General features: G+C 31.8%; 1 protein-coding gene across 3 annotated transcripts; it reads right to left on the reverse strand.

Moving 5' to 3' along the window:
- Positions 1-898: 898 nt before the first annotated feature.
- On the reverse strand, positions 899-20,491 carry arrb1 (arrestin, beta 1). 3 transcript variants are annotated; one of them, XM_083548489.1, is made up of 17 exons: positions 20,047-20,491; positions 19,925-19,975; positions 9,846-9,876; positions 9,598-9,658; positions 9,314-9,358; positions 8,966-9,162; positions 8,490-8,549; positions 8,319-8,386; positions 6,510-6,645; positions 5,890-5,974; positions 5,701-5,773; positions 5,453-5,590; positions 5,266-5,349; positions 3,897-3,920; positions 3,562-3,632; positions 2,696-2,747; positions 899-1,746 (listed from the first exon to the last, which is right to left on the reverse strand). In XM_083548489.1, exons 2-17 carry the CDS (start codon positions 19,942-19,944, stop codon positions 1,635-1,637), a joined length of 1,257 nt encoding a protein of 418 aa, XP_083404615.1. In that variant the 5' UTR covers positions 19,945-19,975; positions 20,047-20,491; the 3' UTR covers positions 899-1,634. The 3 variants fall into 3 exon arrangements, with proteins under 3 accessions (XP_083404615.1, XP_083404614.1, XP_083404613.1); XM_083548488.1 differs by having other exon boundaries at positions 19,925-20,479; XM_083548487.1 differs by lacking the exons at positions 19,925-19,975; positions 20,047-20,491 and adding an exon at positions 11,658-11,858.
- Positions 20,492-20,695: the final 204 nt, after the last annotated feature.

A 20,695-nucleotide genomic window follows, 5' to 3' on the forward strand; every position in this document is an offset into this window, starting at 1 on the left:
TTAATTGGACATGGATTAAAAATTAATAAATAAAAATATGACCAGAATATACCAAAGAATTACCAAAATATGGAAAGACAACTTAGAATAGTTAGTCTGAAATATTTTGACCTCAATTTTCAGGACAACTAACCAAACATTAAAGTAAGCCATAAGATATATTAGCCATAAGGTATGTATTCCTCATATTCCCTTTACCATTGCCACAGACTCACAAAAAAAGATATCTGAAACTGGGTTTAACTAAATACTAATAAATTTAAATGTAGTTCACAGTGTGTGATTTTCAACGATACCTATATAGTTTGCTTTCAATTCATGTGCATAAGTGGAGTAGTGGTTCTAAAACATTTCTTAGCAACTTAAAAAAAAAAGAAATTACCCATTTACCACAATTTCAGAAAGGTTTATACATGGAAAGGTACATAAAATATAAAGCAGTATTTAATACAACAATTATCTATATATTACACAATATAATTATATGCTGTAACAGCTGAAAATTTTCTTTAAAAAAAAATGTATATAATAATTAATTAATATATTAGAAACAGATAGATTGGGGCAGTTAGTTTGATACAAATCCAATTTCTTTACCTCTCAAAATTGATGTGTAGTAGTTTTTCATCCCTTTATACTTGTTCCTGCATTGTATTGTAGAGTATTTGTATTTGTTTTTTAAAGCAGCTTGCTCATTTTCAGTTAAGCACATGTGATTCATGCTTAGGTTGTACTCTATTCTTAATAGAAATAAAAATGCAATTATTTAAAAAGCTTAATCAAAAGTTTAATTACATTAGTAATTCTAATTAAATTAATCTTAAGTCTAAAAAAAATAGAACTATCTCAACCCCCCCCCATATTTTCCTCTATGTATTTTTTTGTAAACTACAGGTATCTACAAGTATTCTTTAAATCATTTAATACAACTTCCCTTGATAAAAGTGCCAATGTGTCAATACTGACTAAGGCCAATTTACTCTTTAAAACTCCCTGAAGTATGTAATGGGGCATTCTTTATTCTTTATATTATTATTATTATTATTATTATTATTATTATTATCATTGATGTTTTTATTTTTATTATTATTATTACATATTATTACATATTACAGAAAATGTTACTCAACTTTTTTCAATAATTGACTTTCTTCACTAATGCAGGACTGTCCATAAAAACAAGACAACCTGACAATGGTCAGTCATTTCTCTTCTCTACAGAGTGTTCAGAACAGAGTTTTTTTTTTATAGTTTTAAACACAAAGTTATCATCTCTATTTCCTCTTCTAATAGGAAAAGGAACAGAATGAATTATAACAAAGGCATGCTATAGTTAAAGGTTGTTTTAACCATGATCAAATGCAATTCCTTACTATGTCTTACCATAAATACCTCATAGGCCCCCTGTAGAAGCCATTGGAATGATCTCACCAGCAAAATGCTTATTTAAGGAGTCAATGTTTTTCAAAACTTTTACATTCTTGCACCCACTCAGGATGGAGAAACCATATGTAAACAGGAGCACTACAACTGCACCACAGTGATGTGTGTTAAAGGGTGTCACAAACACCTTGTTTGTCTTTACAGGGATTTTCAGTTGATGCTTGACATAATAAAATATTTGTTGTTTTCATCTATCTGTCATTTAGCTTAGGTGAGTCTGTACCTTCCTCCTCCTCTTCTTTGTCGTCCTTTGCTCCAATAAGTCGCTGCCTTGCAAAATCTTCAAAAATTATATCATCATCACTAGAAACAAATGAAGAAATAAATAGAATTTGACCAGATACACGTACAAAGAAAAGTTTATCACAAAATGTACTGCACAAAGTACTGCAAAATTTACATTTTATTGGCCACTCATTCACAAAAAGTTCATATCATGGAGAATGTTTCACTATGTAATCTTTACTGTTGATTACTGGTGTCATGCTGAATTAGCACAAAGTTGCTCACTACATATTTCATTCTTTGCATAATTTTTCACCAGTGAAACATTCATTCCTAACCCCTAGCTTAGCCAACTTATTTGATTATTAATTAAAGTCATCTAATTAATTTTTTCAATTACTTGAGCCCAACATTTTGCTCTACCATTGTGTCAATGATTATTTTAATCCTTAGATGTGGTCTATAGTCTTGTCTAGTTTGCCTACCCTACATTTTCTGTATTAGTTTTTCTGCTACAGTGGTTTTAATAAAAAAATGTTTTTCTTAACTGACAGCTGGTGCAACAATTAATAATTCTATTCTAAAGAGTTTAAAGCTTAAAGGTTAAAGCTTTAAAGCTTAAGAGTTTAAAATAGTTTTTTTTCCCCTCACCAGTTCCTCTGCACCTCTGTACTGATTAGTAATGTGTCAGTGTCCAGAAAGTGGGCATTGTGTGGAGTTGATGAACCAAACTGCCTCAATTTATACATTTTAAGTACTTATTGCTTTCTGCTGCTATTTTTAAAACCTGAAAGAATATTTTGTGTTGCTAATGATGTTTTGTATTCGGACAGGGTCTTCAGAACTGTGTTTGTGATTCTGTAATTCCTTTTAAAGATTATTAAGACAAGCATAAAACATGATGAACAAACATTATAATAAGTAATAGGTGTAGTATAGTCAATCATTTGAAGTGAGGCTTGTCATAAATCATAAATGTAACAAATACCAGTGGTAATTTTGATCATAAAGTGATTATATTACTTACTTTGTGTCAAACTCGATCAGGTTTGTGTCAATAGGTGCATCATTTTCTAGTGCTTACACAGAAAAAGAAGAATAGGGTAAAGTAAAGGGTAAAGCAGAAGTTAAAATAAAAGAAACATGTAAAACACTACTGGGTAACACATGAGTAGCTGAAACAATAAATCTGTTACAGGTATCTATGAACTATGAACTATGAACTTTTATTGGGCCTAGGTTGGCATTGATTAATGATAAAATAGCTATGGGTGAACATGGTATAGACCATATGGTATTAGACTCTTCTCAGCCCATATCGTATGCTGGTCAAGGCAGCTTGCAAGGCTATAATCCATATATTAATCTGTAAAATGAGTATTGAATCAAGCGAACATGTAGAGAAAATCCCCTGGACAGAGATTCAATTATTCTAACAGCAAATCAGACTATTCAAGATCCTTAAATCATAGCACAACATGCCAAAAACTAGCTGAGAATGTCTGAATATAAAATGACAGGGATTATACTGGTGTTAAAATACATCATTTGGAATTGATATAGTATAAATTAATTAATTGGATTAATTACTCAGGTTGGCTTGGATCAGTTTTGCTTCTCAAGCATGGCTATGTCTAGCAAAATACTAAGAAGGCAAATGAAGTCTGACAGTGAAAATTATAATCACTGACCAAAAAGGAAAGAATAATCCTATACACATTATTGTCCTATTGCCTTACATTATTGCTTACTTATTGCTTTTTTAAGACACTCTGGTTAGCAAAAAACAACATACAATTTGTAATGAAGGTTGTGCATAATGGTATAATAATATCAAGGTGTTCTTAAGATTAGTTTTGTCAGGCAATTAAATAAATTGAATTAAACTCATACCATCTTTGTAAATAGATTCTTCTACTGGTTTGGGATGCATTAATGTGAAAGGTAACTCTACTGCAACATCACTAGAGAAAAAAAACAGTGTTAATATTTAAGTTGTTCAGCAAAAGATCTAAAAAAAAAATCTATAAATGTACAAAAGATACTAAAAGCATGGTGCTTTGCAGTATAATTCTTTTTTTTTAGTATTAGAATTAGATTTAGTTAATTAATTAATAAACAATTGATATTCTGTGCAAATATGTATTTCATGCCTGTTTGTTTGTTTCAACCAACTAGTATAAAAGCATTATTTAAAAATTGCAATAATTTTATCAAATATGCTTTACCTGGAAGCAAGATCTCCCAAGAGCCTGTGAAGAATGAAACATACTTAGTCTTTTACACAGTTGAAGAAAAAATGTCAGTGTGCAATATGTAGCACTCAAATTCTTTGTTTCTTGCATATCAAGGATTGAGTATTTTTAGTGTTTACCTGGTAGAATTTTAATAATTGTATAAATTAACACAATATTTGCTGTGAGTTGATATTCCAAACACCTTTTTTAGGGCAGAATTTCAGGACACTTATCCTACTTTATGCATAATAGCAATAGACAGATGCATGACAGGCTCATAGGCCATAGAGAATAAAGTTGTGGATGCATAGTGATGAGTTAATACCTAAAATGTTCACAACAATATTTAGACCTCAGACACACTGACTTAAATCATACTCAGACATATGTATGGTGGGTTTGACCCTTTTTCTGTTGTCCACTTTGAAGGAATTGCAATTGAATGAATAAATAAAAATGTATGTTTGGTTAAATAATATCTATAATAATATTTTATAAAAAAAAACTATTATATTGATTTAAATAAATAAATGGACTTTTTAATTAAATAGTTTACATTTGTTAGACCCCATTTGGGTAATACAAATGTTTCTATATGTGTGTTTTACATTTAATATTTAATTTTCTAAAGATATGATCTACTTAACCCTTTCATTTTATTTTTTAGTTATTTCCTGGTTAGCGTCTAACGCTAGAGCTATGGCTTCTTTAGTGTTTTCATGCATGCACAAAACAAATCTTATTTCCGGTATGGAGTGAGGAGCCACAGTGACCCTCTTTTTTCTTTTGTTTTTGTTAGTTTTTTTATCCCCAGCATTGTTGTGTATGTTTTAAACTTTAATAATAAAAAAAAAAAAAACATTTTAAGTGCGAGCCAGTGACTAAACAAACTTGCGGTCGGCCACTTAATACAACCCTGAGGGAACTCCGTAACTATGTTCCGCACGCAAAAAGGATTGCATTTAGTACACGTGTGTACCGAAATGAAAGCCCTTCACAGAAAAATGTTGCTACGAATGCATGTACCGTTACCCCCCTAATATGCATTCCGGCAGTCAGGCTATAAAACTATTTAAAAGTTGTTTTTATTTATCCACTATAAGTTATAATAATTGTGATAGGACAGTTTTGAGGTAGTAGGCAGGGTTAAGATTCTCTCTGGAATCTTAGAAGACTGACATATAGTTCATATAATATGAATATTTTTTTTAAGTCTGGTATTTATCTTTGCCTTCTTTTAAGATGTAAATACTGTGTATTTTTATTTATTATCTTATTTTTAGGATTTACCTAGAATTATGAGAATCATACAACAGCTAGACATAGTAAAGTCACTGAACTGAAAACGGGTTCAACTTACCCACCACGAGACACCACCAGTTTCACTTTGACTTTATAAGAAACGATGATACCCAGAATTTCTTTACTGGCGCCTTCTCGTAACCTTCCAGATAAAACAAAAAAGTTGATGGTGAAAGAGAACATGGCAACTGTTGCTTCTTTCCACAAGTTACCTTAATAAGTCTTCTTATATTAAGAGTACTCACAATGTACTTGAGGCTAAATTAGTATCTTCATGTTTGAGTTTTCCATCTAAGGCTAAGCCACGCTTCTCCCGGTTGTTGGCAAGAAAGGGGGTGAGAGTATAAACCTTACAGAATGTTGCACTTGGAGCCACAATGTCACTAAACAGACACAGTAACAGCAACGGAATTAAAGTCATATACATATATAAAATAATATATAAACCTCTATTGCTGTATTGCTTCATCAAATGTGCATGTTGCATACATACTCTGATTCTTCCATTGCCACTGGACATTTGTACTGGGCAGTGTTGAAAAGACAAATATCAGCATACTGACGCACTAGAATTGAATAAAAGAAAAAAAAAAGGACAAAGAATAAAGGACAGAAATTTACATTAAATTTGTCAAATAAATAGTCTTTAAGAAAATGTTTATGTGCATTTGTTTAACAAAACCTGAGATCTTCATTTTCTTCACAGTCTTGTTTGTGTTGTTTGTGACATGTACATTTACACTAATTGGTTCACCATGGTAGTAAATCTAAAGGAAAAGAAGCAAAAAAGCACTTTTCAGTTGTAAAGTATGATCTGTTTCTAAGTCAATTAAAAACAAAACAAACACACAAAAACAACTGAAACAAAGCTAAAGTCTTTAAAAGCTATTACGTATTTAGAACTGAAGCTAAAGTCAGTCTACCTGCCTGTAATATTTTGTATCACACTACAACCGCTAGATGGAGCTAGTACACTATTAAACTCAAATCCACTCTTGCTCTTTAGTAAAATAATTGCTCCTTCGAGCACAGGTTTGTGATTTCATTGGTGTATCCACCTTATGTAAAAGAACTAGTAAATAATAATTTGCTATTATTGTATTGTACCACAGGAGAAAAAAGACTACAATTCTGCAATACCCTGAACGTTTATAAGTAGGTCTGAAACTATTACTTTAACGCATTGTTATTTGCCTGGCTTTGCTTAATTTGGGAGAGTCACTTATTTGAATAAGGAAAAGAACATGGTTGCTTTTGTCATCTTTGTTTTAAACTGCTCATATGTGAAAAAAAAGTTCTGACCTCCTTGTCCAGCGAGGCCTCTAGGTGTAAGGGTTTATCTGACATGAGAAACTGTCTTGTTGTCTCTGCCATTGGCTGTGGACCTGGCTTCTCCGGCGCATACTGCACTTTTCTGATGATTAGGCGCACTGAGTTCCTATGCCAAGAAACAGTATTTAGTATTGAAACCTGTTCACAGAAACAAAACAACGGCAATAAATTACTTGTTAAGTACCTTAATTGTTTAGAATAAGGAACTGAATATTGATATATATATATATATATATATATATATATATATATAAAAATAATAATAATTATTATTTAGTTTTTTTTCGTGTGTGTGTGTGGTCTTGCTCAAAACATGTTTAGATGCACCATAACACCATCCACACTGGGGTTAAACAGCCTGAACAGTACTGGAACAGCACCCCAAAGGGGATTATATTTGTATAACCTCACAGTCTGGACTGTACTATTTTGCTTATACCAAAGTGATTTGCCAGTGATTGTAAAATTGTTATCTATTAATGAATGACAATTTGTGCATTTTAATGGTTAAATGTAAAGCTGTGAAACAAGACTAGATAGATTATTTAGTCATTCACATTATAATGACAATAATCATGGGTATTCCTTTGCCAGCATATCTTTTTCTCTATATAATTTTCTCTCTTTTAACCAGCTTGTCAGTTTGCACAGAATTCAAAGAGTATAAACACTTTGTCCTGAAGATCCCCACACATGAAAACTTAACACATTGATAATTACTGTATGTTTAATTTAAAAACTTTATTTAAATGCCATTATATTCATTCTTTATTTATTTTTCATTTATTATAATTCTTTAAGAATTTTTTTTATTATTATACTCAACTGAACAAGTCATGCAAACCAAGTCATAAGTATGGACATGAAACTTGGTCACTATCAGTTTTAACAAGGCAGAGCCTAGTTTACTCAAATGTCACTCGTGATTGTATGGATTAACATCGAATTTTAAAGTTTTATGCAAAACAGGATTTTAAGACCATATTCAAAGAAAGGTGAGACAACTTTTGCTTTGACATGATGCATTATCATCGTGAAAGTTGTGGTCATAAAAGGATATGTTTTTACTGTTTTCAACTGTCCAGTTTTTGGTAAGCCTTTTACCAGTGCAACCTCAACATAGTTTTCTGCTGTTGTAGCCCATCCACCTCAAAGCTTGATATGTTGTGCCTTCTGAGCTGCTTTTCTACTCAATACAGAGTGATTATCTGATTATTTTAGGCTTTTTTATCAGCTTGAACAAGTCATGACATTATTTATTGACCTTTCTGTTCTCAGAACAGCTGCTCACTGGATGTTGTTTCTACTTTATTTTGCCATTTTATATGAACTGTACAGACTGTTGTGAATGACAATCTCTGGAGATTAGAAGTTAAAGAAATACTCAAGCAGCCCAATTGGCACCAACAATCATGCAGTGGTCAAAATCACTGAGATCACATTTTTCTTTAATTCTGATGATTGATGTAAACAACAAACACAACTGCTAATTTGGTTTTGCATAATTTTATGTATTGCATTGCACCGCTAGGGTCACAGTTTGTGAATGCTTAGGCCCAGCCGCATATTTTTATTATTATTATCAGTTTTAGTAGTAGAGTAGTAGTAGTAGTAGTAGTAGTAGTAGTAGTACAGTTAAAGAGCTACTTAAAGTGAGAAGGCTACTTCTCCTTCAGCATCCCCACTTCCCCTTAATTGCATTTCACAGTAACAAAAAATTTGCATATATCACAGTGTTAATATTTTGTTTACCAAAGTGCATGAACAAAAGTCATCTACCTTTTGTGAATTTTCTCTTCAACGTTTTCAGCACAGAAAGCCTTTACTTCAAAGTCAACCCCACATGCCTTGTTAGATGTGAGAAAAACAGAAGAAAAAAACAATTGTATGGTTTATTGCTTCAAAACAACCTTAATGGAATTATTTTCGATTATAATATAGAAGCTATACCTTCCCAGTATCTTCTGGTCCAGGTTGCAATGTGACAGAACAGGGTAAATTGGGAGGTATCTATTAGAAAAATATGTAAGTTTAAAAACATTATAGTGCTCTTGCTCAGATTACAGTTACAGCACATTGTCTAAAATTGGCAAAATGCAAAAGTGCACACAAACCAAACATAAACAAAAACTAAATTTAATGTCAAATGTATTCAGAGTTGAGGTCCACCTGATTAATAAAGATCTAATAGTAAAGTAGCACACATCAGCACTTTTGAAAACCCCTATTTGGTGCACCCAGAAAATTAATGGCACATAAATAAGGTTACTTTGAATATGGATATTTTAAGTTGACGCTAAACACAGCCTAGTAAGAGAGTGGGTTACCTCACATCTACAAAATAAAGTTTGAGATTTGTAAATATATATATATATATTATCATAATTATTATCTAAAAATTAATGGGCCAGCTGTAAGGAATGAACCTCAAAGGTGAACGGATAGGCATTCTCTCCAAGCTTTTTAATCAGCCGCTCCTGTAGACGTGTCAGACTTTTCTTCTCCTCAGGCACAGGAGGGAATGCCTGTATATTGGCCACAAAGAGGTCCTTTCGAAATGTTAGCCCAAGAACATCTAAGTCCTCTCGTCCATAGCGGAAAGCACAAGTCAGCGTTATAAACACTGTGGATAAATAAGGAGCAGGAGAAATTACTCTAAGTACTCTTCCTTCCTAATTACTAACATACAATAGAAAACAATGATCATACAGTAAAGTAAGCTCATGCCACAAATGATATACTTGCCATAATGTTTGATAAAAACCTTTTCTCACCTTTCCTCTCCTTTAAGTACTCTGGATCAATTAATACAACACCATCTGCAAAAATCAGAAAGTAATTTACGTCAAAAGAGAAAACTATAAGTTCAGTCATTTAACACATGTAACACAAATAACATGAACACTGAATAAAAACAAAGGTTAAAAAATAAATAAAAATAAATAAATAAATGTCAAATATTGTGTGCACATTTTTATCAGTTCTAAACGTTAAAAAAAAAAAAAAAAAAAAAAAAACCCAAAGGGTAATTTAAATATTAATTGAAAAAATGACATACCAACAGGCTCTACAATGTCCACATGGTCAACAAAATCCCTCTTGCCAAGATATACAGTTAACTTTAAGAGATAAAATATGAAGCATATGTTATTGTGTAACATGAAAATTTTTAACACATTAATATAGCTTTCAAATGATTTTAAGACATTTTGTTAAAATTATATAAAAAAAAAAATGTAAATTTAATTCATTAAGGTGAGAGAGTTTTTGCATTAATGTGAATGGGAATAATAGTCTTTAAATTACCTTTCCGTTTGGACTTGCCTTCTTGAATACCCTGTTAGAATCAGAAAAAAACAATTTAGAAATTCGATCATATCGATCCCCATACCATAACAGCATAAATGAGCTTATATACACACTGACAGCTCATTCGGTTGTTAAGGTGAAGTAAGTATTGGATTTGAAGCTGCAGTTTATAAGTGACACTGTTAATCTGATGCTCTCCCTGTATGTAAGTGGGTTGTGTCACCATAGTCAGAGTGGGTCTTTTTGTTTTGTCAATGGTCTTTTTGTCAACTTTTTTCAAGCACTGATGAGTGCTTCATAAGAGCTTTTCACTCATTTCTCTCATTAGTGGTAGCATTAATAGCACTGCTTTAGGGAACAGGGCATCTTAACATGGCCCGGCAAATAAATATAAACTCAGGACTAGCCATATCCTAGTCACATATGTGTAATGCTTTTCTAAAAAAAAAAATATATATATATATATATATATATATATATATATATATATATATATATATATATATATATATATATATATATATATATATATATATATATATACTCATAAATGTAGAAGGAGTTTCTATAGAGATTATTGGATGGTGACTTGACAGGCACAAGTAGTAAAGTCCTACTTGAAATCTTTTAATGTTAAAATGTGAACTGTCCCACAGTAAATCTTGCACTTGATGGAAAGGAATCTTGAAAATAAAAAGGATCAAAATGCTGTTGATAGCCTATAAATTCAGTCAGGCTGCTGCATAAGTGTTACAGCTTCTTTATTGCACAGTACCTTATGCCTGCAACTTCTTAGCTATTTTGTTGTCTTGGATTTAGCAAAACCTTTAGAGCAAAGTTTGTTCATACTTGGGAATTTGTGCCACTTTACTGAACAATCTATTCTGCATGTTGTGGCCCAAACCTGTGCTAGTATGATAAAGCCCCTGTGAACAAAGATGGGTTCTTTATAGCATGATTTGCCAAGGTTGATAAGGTAGCATATACAGTAAGTAGCTTGCACAGAGCCACCCACTGGAATGGATATATTGTAAAATTCTAAAACTTTCTGATTAGAAATTCTAAAATCTTTTATATAAAAAATTAAATGTGGTTGTAGATGTTTGGATCCCACTGTATATAAGCAGAATGAGACAAACATTGCAAATCTTTGGTGCACTTTTCTCCAAATATTTACATCCATTTTATTTCATATACTACTAAGTGTTTGTTTCAAGCACTTCCCTTCAAGTGGTTACATTTGAGAAGGCATCATGTCAAGCTGTTTTATTAGTATTTGCAAATCTGCAAATCAAATATTGCTGTGCCTAAATTACTAAAAACTTTGTACTAAGTACAGAGGAACATATTAGATTAGCTCTGTTATGTCAGAACCTATTAAATTGTTTCATTAATTGACAGCATATTATTAAGATTTTAAGCATGGGTACATTTAACCTATAAAGTGCATTTTAAAAAGCTAATGTAATTAATTTTAATTAATCATATTTAATTTAATTAATTTGGGGATTTTCATTGTAATACACAATAGAACTGCACAGCATTTGTATAAAGATTTTATAAGCCAACAAAAAAAATTCATACAGTAAATAGTTTAAAATGTCTGTGGAAAGAAAGCGGTCATGTACTAAAACATAGAGTAATGCATTCTTCAGTTAAGCAGCTAATTTCCTAAGTAACTAATATATTAAGCACATGGAATTGAATTTATTTTTGGAGATCTCATCTTGCAGCTTCTGAACTATGTTTTTTAGGTAGCAGTTTTATTAAATATGGCTAAGAAGAAAGGCATGTTATAATGTTACATACCATAAGTTGGGGCCTTCAATGTTGTAGACAATTTTAGCTACTGCTGCATTTGCCTTCCCTCTGAAGTGGGAAATCAGAGTTTTATAATTTTTTACCCACATGTATTCGAGGTACAAAGTATAAAAACATGTAAAGCTCTATATTTGTCTTTTCTAAGAAACAAGCTAGCCAGCTGTAATGAGTAATGTATAATTTCCTCCTTAGAATAGTTAACTTAATCAACAACATAATATTGATGCATGCTGATTGTTTACTTGATTGCTTATTGTGTTGCCATTCTGATTTGACATCACTATCTGAACAAGGTGTAATACACAGTTCCAAAAATGTACCCCAAACTAACAAGAAGACCTGTCAAATTAAGAGCCCAAACACAGTACATCTTATGGACTATCTGATCACTACTTTACTCATGCTTAGCATAGTTGCAATAGTAATTTGTTTATAAATACATCTTTACACAAATTGTTTGTCTAATAACCTAAAAATAAGACCACTTAGTCATTGTTTTAGTCACCCCATGGTTATTAATACTGTTATCATTAACAGTAAGTTTTACCACTCCCATACAGTATATATGATAAAAAATGTTATTTTGGAGTTTAGTGATGTCATCAACTAAGAGATTCACACACATATGGGTGACTAGAATTCATTAAAATATGTAAGTATGAAGAATATCAGCTTTCCATTATTTTTTGTCAATCTAGCAGAAACATTTTGTTTAGTTAAATATATATATATATATATATATATATATATATATATATATATATATATATATATATATATATATATATATATATATATATATATGCAAATGTACTAATAGACAAGGGCCAATAAACAAGGCACAAAGCATGGATACATTAAAAGTCATCTTTGATTGTTATCACATAGATAACATTGATGAATGTACAGAATGAGGATTTAGTATTTGCTAAAAAACTGTTTGTGGAGGTAGAAATAAAGCAGTAATAAAAATGTAATAATAACATTTATCTGTTTATTTAAGCCAATATGTGCCAATATAAGTTTAGTTACTATTATTATAGCTTGGTTTACATGTATTTGAACAAGAGTGAAGTCTAAAAACATTGACTTGGAAAATTGCCAAATCAGATTTATGAGATATTGGCTCTGGCAGCTTCGGACAAGGCCAAACACATGATTATTTCACTTACTCAATCTTATTGATTATAAACTACAGACAGATGGCTTACAACCACTTTAAAAGAGTTCAGAAATATATTGTCTGTGTAGCCAAATAAACATAAAAAATGCCTTTTGAATTAGACGACCATGATGTCTATGCAGAAATTAAAAATGCAACATGCCAGTTAAGTGCTGAGACATTGTGAAGATATTATATGATGTGCTAATATGGATTGACATGACTCAAAAACAGGCTTTTGTGAAATCCAACCTAAGTGGAACCACAAACTTGAGAAGGCTTTTAAGCCCTTTCAGTGTACTATTTCACTCTGAGTCCTAATAGCCCAAAAGTATGCAGTAAGTGACTTTAAAGTGTGTATGAATTTTTAAATGAGTCCATGCATCTGTAATGCACAAGCAATCTCTACTGGGTTCTGTGGCAGAATCAGCTCCGTGTGTGTTTGACATATTGTAAATTCACTCTATAACCTACTATGGCAATTGTTTGATATTTTTTATTAAAGTAAGTTTTAGTGTATGAAATTATTTTGAGCGTAAACATAAATAAACAGTTTTACAGACCTTTTGTCTGCAATGGAGTGCCATCCTATACAGGGTGTATCCCTGCCCTGCGCCTACAGTATGCAGGACAAGCTCTATGTCAACCCTGACCCTGACAATGTTCAAAGGTTTGCTAAAGATGAATGTATATTTCAAACTATATATATATATATATATATATATATATATATATATATATATATATATATATATATATATATATATATATATATATATATATATATATATATTATATAATATATATTTTGCATGTCTCCTGCCAGATTGTTTCTTTAAGTATGTCAAAGCAATTGTTTTAATTGCTCAGGTGTAGAGTATATTTTAGCAATCCTATGTACTGTATCACCTGAGTTGTTTCCATTTTAAGCAGCTTAAACCCAAAGATTTCAGGTTCAGAATTGCACACATCATTACTGCAGCCATATGTCATGACATACTAGTGCTTGTTTCATAAATTCATTATTGTAACATGAACTATTGAGACTGGCCCTAGCAAAATGTAATTAGCTATTACATAGTTAGCTGCATTTTGTTACAATAGAAAAAAATGTTTTGCTGGTCTTTGAATTCTAAATTAAAAGCCCAGATTTATTAAGATGCAATTCCATTCTAGATTTCCATCTTAGATTTTGCCACTTGAGAGGTTGGTCTTAAACAGCCACCACTCAGCCACAATATTGTTTTTTATTAAATTATACAATGATAATTTTTTTTTTTTAATCTTTGATCTTTAATATTATTATGATCCATTATAATATAATAATAGTCCATTATTCATTTAGTACATATGATTTGTTGATAATGTTCTAATAGTTGCTTGTAATTTCAGCTATTTGCCTTTTTTCAAACTATATATGCACATATCTATACAATTCCAAATCATAGCAATGCAATGACTTGAAAAAACACTGCATGTTGCATTAATTAACCCAATTACAATTAGTTATTATTAATTATTGTAACAAAACATCAAAAGATTGATAAATCTGCTTATAAGCATATATTGTTTATTTTTGTGCTTATTTTTTATTCTTTTTGTTTTAAAAAAAGAAGTAGAAACAATAAGAGGTTGCCACTCATGACTGTTAACCTGAGAATACACTATAATTAGTGGCAACACTTTTACAGTTACAATTTTGGCTTGTCTGTAGCGTTTATTTATAGCAGCTTAATAGGAATTAATTAGGCAGTAGTTTCTGTTGTAGGTTGGCTGAATACATAAATACTGTGAGATTTAAAGATAGAACACACTTTTTCCATTATTTCAGTCCAGCTACGTCTTATATATGTGCAACTTCAATAAATCAAATACAAAGACTATATTTTAGCTTAGCCACTACATATCCATTTAGGCTAATGAAGTAGTGCCATGTCGTATGACCATTTACAAATAAAACTTAAATAATCCTATCCAGTTACACCATATATTGTCATGTAGCAGGTGATGTATTTGTTAGGAAATAATGCTACCTCACTATGACTAGATATCAATATAAAGAAAGCAGATGGAAGAGCTCATTTTGTGATAAATGATCCCTGGCCTTCATGACTTCAACAGCAAAAACATAATGGAGAAACTGGTCAAAGACAAGTAATGTATCCACAGTAGCTTGATATTGCACTTGGGCTGTGTTAAAACTGGTAGACTGCTATTAAAAATTCTACTGTACTTTAAACGAATCATAAAACATTGCAAGCATGTAGTGAGCAGATTTACAAAGAAAATCAACCAGGATTAAAGAAGAGTAATCACTGAAAAAGACACAGGTGTCTCACAACTGAGTCTCCTTCTTGTTGTTGGAGTGATTTAACCTGTCATATGACAAATCTACTGACTTCATATTGTCCTATGGATACATGTATCTTCTAAATGTCACTTCAGATAATCTGTTAAAAATGCTCTTGTATCTGATCCATATACCAACAGAGGATACTTCTTTAATGCTAAAAGAGTTTTTTTTGTGCCATATTGTATCAAATATCTTGATTTTTTTAATGCTTTATATCTTAGGCATACAAGAACTAGAATGGAAAAGGTAAAGTTAACCTGACAATAAAATTGATTATTAATCTTTTAAGTTAAATTTTAGGTTGCGGAATTGTGTGTCCAGCTTGAATAAACCAAGTGCAAAAAATGACACCTTAAAGCCAGCATTCTTTTAAAAAATCAGGGAGAGCACAAAAAATATGGCTATAGTTAATAAATATTAAACATGTTACAGAACTGTTATCACATCATCAAATATAAAATCCTATTAACATATGTAAATGCAAACCTATGTGAATACAGGTTGACTTGAAGAAAGGTTGTCTCAGTTGTATCATCAAACAATCTGGATTTCTCCATGACTGTAAAGTGCAGGATCTTTCGTGCCTCTTTCTTTACTAATTGCTGTTCTGTAGAAAATAATTCTATGGGTCCAGCTAGGATTCCTTCCAACTCTAACAATTTAAATTGACTTTTATTGACGAGCACACAACCTTGATTCTTCCTCACAAAATCTTTTCTTATAAAATGAAAAACATATACAATTAACTCAATTAAATCTACATCAAAAATTTGATTAATTCTCAACTCAAATGTGTTGATCATAGAAAAAAAAAAATGTATAGTACAATTCAATTAAATTTCCTTTTAACTGAAAGAGCTAATTTTAGCTTTTTCAAATATGGATCAATTTCTGTAGGAAGCTTATTGTTCAGAGAGAGGAGAAAAAAACATTTACCTTGAAATATAATTAATGGATTGGATATTGTGCAGGACCTTTTCCTCCACATGCCCAGCACACTTAGTGACTTGATTCCAATCAGTCCTTACTGTGTATATATTGTAGGGCATTTGTTCTTAGTGTACTAAAATTTAATTTAAATGAAAATTTTAAATATATTTAGAAAACAAAAAAATTATTCAGGAGGCCTAAATAATTCTTCAGAAATTACAAAAACAAACAGCTTTCAAAGTCTGTCCATGTTCCTGATAGAGCACACCAAATTTTATACAAGATGATGAAATTTGTAAACAATGTGGACAATGTAAAATTTGCTATTACTTGTAATGTAACTTTTGATAAATTTGAAGTTTAAAAATATAAAACTATACTAGATCTGCTACAACAACCCAAATGTCTGTTGTTTGGTTATAATTTCTTCTTAAATGACACACTATTTAACCTCACCCTGCAGTCCACTGGCATCAGAGGTGGCAAAAGTGCACACATCCTTCACTAAAGGAAAAGTGCAGATACTCATGTTTTAAAATACTCTGGTAAAGGTTAAAGTACTGAAGTTCTTGAAGTAAAGAAGTATGGGCTAAAATAGTAAAAAGCAATAACTACTACCTGTTTTAGTGTCACGCTGGTAACTGGGTGTCGCATCATTAATATTAGGGCTGTCAATCAATTAAAATATTTAATCACACGGTTGTCATGAGATAACGCGTGATTAATTGCAACTCAATCGCACATTTTCTAAATGTACCTTAAATACTTTTCAAGGTTTTAAAACTCTAATCAATATGGGCATGGACAAATATTGATTCTTATATGCAAATGTATGTTTATTATTAGTGAAACCAAACTAAACATGAAAACAAAATATTCTTGTAAATGTTTTAGAGTAATTATGGTGTTTTAAATTATGTAATTCATATAGACACCAAACAGAACCTGTGCTATGTTTCCGCACAGACGGTTAATGAGGTGATGCCGGAGAAACTGTACTTCTTCTAACTTAGTAATAATATCTATAATATAATCTATAATTCTAATATAGATTACATAATATTTGTTTTCGTGAACTTATGTTCAATCTTGTTTATTTAAAAGTAGACATTTCAAGCTTTCTATTCATATACGTATTATGTATGTAAGGCAAGATTTAGGTCGTTTTATTTATTTGTCTGTGTAGAGAGATGACAGAGAGACGACAGATTATGAGTGTACAAATAAAAGTAGACCCTTTACAGATTTGAATGGTCTATTGCTCTAATTTGTTGTACGTTTTAGTTGTATGCATCATGGTGGATTTTGGTGCTGATTTGGGACTTCAGTATCAGTAAAACAAATGTTATTAAAATATTTTTCAGTGGAGTTGCATTATTCACGCGTTAATTAAAATGAATTTGTCTTAACTCAAATTTATTTACTATATTAATACAAAACTAATACAAAATTGTGTTACCTAATGAATGTATCCAGGGTGAACAACCACCATATAGAACAAAGGCAGAGCAAAAATGATGATCAGGTGATCAATGTCTCTGTTCTCAGTCATGTCGACATCACTGACTCCCTCTGTCTTATTTAAGTTAACCCCATACTGCTTGTTGCCTAATGTCTTGCTTATTGTTCGCTTCATAAACTAGCCTACGTCTGTGGTATCAGGAAATGATACACCAGTGGTAGATTGAAAAAGCCGCACAATGGCAGGAAATAGGTTGATGGACTGAAAACGGTGCGCAGTAAGAAGAAAAAATATTGATCATTTCACCAAATAGATTAAACCTAAAGTAACGAGCCTGTTTTGAAAATGTAAGAAGTAGAACTTACAGATATTTGTGTGCAAAATTTAATGAGTAAAAATAATAATTGTGAGGGGAAAAAAATAGTGAAGTAAAGTACTGATACCAGAAAAACTATTTAAGTACAGTAACAAAGTATTTGTACTTCATTACTTCCCAGCTCTGACTGGCATATAAAGAAATGAATTATCAACACAAGTCTGTTCTAAGATGAGTCAGGACATGGTTATGTTTCTGTGTGTAGAATATCATCACTGTGTTTAGCTGCTTGTGAGCAGGGTGATAGGAAGGGGTTTGCCCCTTGCTGGGCAAACAATTCACACCTCCCCACTATAACATTTGTACACAAATAAACCAATCAGAAGAACTAAAGCTTTTTTTTTTTTTTTTTTTAAGAAAATCATAGTACCAACTAATGTTTTGGTTTTTGCAGTTTAAAAAATAGTTTTAAACAGCAAAAAAAAAAAGATTATAACATTAAAACCTAAAAAAGAAACACTGAGAGTAATCCTTAAATGTTGACCGTCATATATATATAAACTACATCCGATATGACGTAAAAAATAGATCAGTGTTGAACACAGACAGCCCAAAAATTTTACTGTATACTGTAAACCTTTCAGAAGATTAAGCTTATATGTATCTCTTAAAGAAACAAGCTTAAACACAGCATGAAAGAGATGCTATTTTCTTTAGGTTAACAATGCATTTAAAATTAACAATGCATGCTTGAGGCCCAAAGTGGTAAAATAAAATATTATGGCTTTTTATTTATGGTAAAGTACAGGTAATAAAAGAATCTAAAAACAGAGCCAAGCAAATCTGAAGTATTTCATTTAACACTTTTAATAAAGCAAGGGAATATGGTGCAATGCATTTAAGTATTTCCTAAAATACTTAAATATTATGCTACTGGTGTTGTGTGAGGAACATTTGAAAATAATAATCTCTAATAGGTTTAATAAATAAAAAATATAATGCTGTACATTCAACTAATGATCTTAGATACTGAAACATTTTGACTCTTTTTATTAAACAAGTATTGTTGGTTTATTATATTTGTTTATTATATTATTATATTTCTCTTAAGTCCCTGACTTAAAAATGTTCTCTTGAAAATCACTTTCATAACCATAAAACTATATACAGATTCATACAGAGTGAAGCTGACTGTGTAAGCCATACAAAGCAAAGATATAAATCTGTGGTTTTTGACATATAATTTCTCATTTTAAGTGGGTGGAAACAGTGTTTGCATCAAAAACAGGCAATTTAAGCTACTTCTTAAAAATAAATCAATAGATGTAAATAAAATAGCTGTGAGGAAAAAAAAATGCATCTTCATAGCATGTGTTTGGCCACCATGTATTTGTGTTCAATGAGACATTTAACAACCAAATGGATTTTCTGATAGAAGGATCCATCACAGCTCACTGGAGAATTCCTCTCCAGCTGTTGCTGATATTTCACTCTGTACTGTACAGTAATAGCAGAGAGCTTTGCTATTACTGTAAGAGGATAATTACCTCATTATCCTGCTGAGAGCACAGATATGGCATATAGCATACTTCCTCTTCAGAGAGGCTCAAGTAATTTAGAACTCTGTTGATAAGGTACCATGCTATGTGTGAAATGTCATCAGTCATGTAGTGACCAGCTGCGTCAAAACGCAGCATGTTTTACTGACTGAAATCTAAAACCTTCACAGACAGGGTTGTGTTAAAAAAATAGACAAATGAAAATGAGGCAACTGCAAACAACAGTTCTGTATATGTATAGCCCAGATAATAATGCAATGTGGAAAAATTGTGATTCTGAAGAAATTATCCAGTTAAACGAGTTGAGATATTTCGCAAACGTTTTTGTCTGTAACATCGCAAATATTATCTTCTAAGACCAGCTGTAAAATATCAACATTTACCAAGAAAGAAAAAAAAAAATAGGTATGTAATACTCTGCCACACATTTGGTTTCCTTTGCAGCATTAACTGTGATAAGATTATTTTCTTACCTTGTGCCTTTATCGCCCATGATGATAATTTGTGTGCTTTTCTGCTTTGAACTTGCAGAAAAAGAAACAGAGAAATGTAAAAACAATAAGGATGCAAAGGCTAAAAAAATTCACTTATGCACAGAGGCAGGATGATGCCGCCTCTGTCATGTAGGTATGTTTTCTGCTGTTTAAACACTCTCCAGCTGAATTTGATTACAGAAGCATCTCCGCTTTTGCCTGTCAAAGGTCCCCCTCTCCCCAAAGAAAGCAAATGCAGGTGATTCCCTGTTCTGCTTGGCCACTTCCTGCTTTACTGCTATTCAATTAGGCATTCCTCAAATGAACCGTGCTTGGGGAAAAAAAAAAGCCTGCATCAGAAATCCTGAGATTTAAGAATCTTCTGTTTGAGGTCCAATGTGAGGCAGTGCTGCTGCTTTTGCTACATCTCCATCTCCCTCCCACACTCCCTTCCGCTCTCTGTCACATGCATACACAGACGTTCTCTCTTACACACACGCACCCACGGACACACACACACACACAAAGACACTCTGCCTCCCTCTCCCTCCTCTCTCCTCTTTCAAAATGAAGGGGTATGTGTACTAGCAGTACTGAGTGGGTGATAACTAGCGCTAAATAAGACACATTTGCTGCTCACCATTACGCTGCGGGAACTGACAGAGACACACAAGTCAATCCAAACATTCACTACCAGCACAAAGATTCACTGCAACATAATAAATAGACTAAAGGATTAAACATCAGCGCAGATATTCAGCGGCTTAAACC

Source organism: Silurus aristotelis (assembly GCF_946808225.1).
Source record: "Silurus aristotelis genome assembly, chromosome: 8".
Classification (NCBI taxonomy): domain Eukaryota; kingdom Metazoa; phylum Chordata; class Actinopteri; order Siluriformes; family Siluridae; genus Silurus; species Silurus aristotelis.

Excerpts from the sequence above, each read along its gene's own strand:
- arrb1 (XM_083548487.1), bottom strand. The coding sequence starts at position 11,758 with ATGTGGGTAAAAAATTATAAAACTCTGATTTCCCACTTCAGAGGGAAG. Across the intron at positions 5,591-5,700 it reads GTGGCAATGGAAGAATCAGA|TGACATTGTGGCTCCAAGTG; the intron begins GTATGTATGCAA and ends GTGTCTGTTTAG. Across the intron at positions 1,747-2,695 it reads CTGATCGAGTTTGACACAAA|TGATGATGATATAATTTTTG; the intron begins GTAAGTAATATA and ends ATTTGTTTCTAG.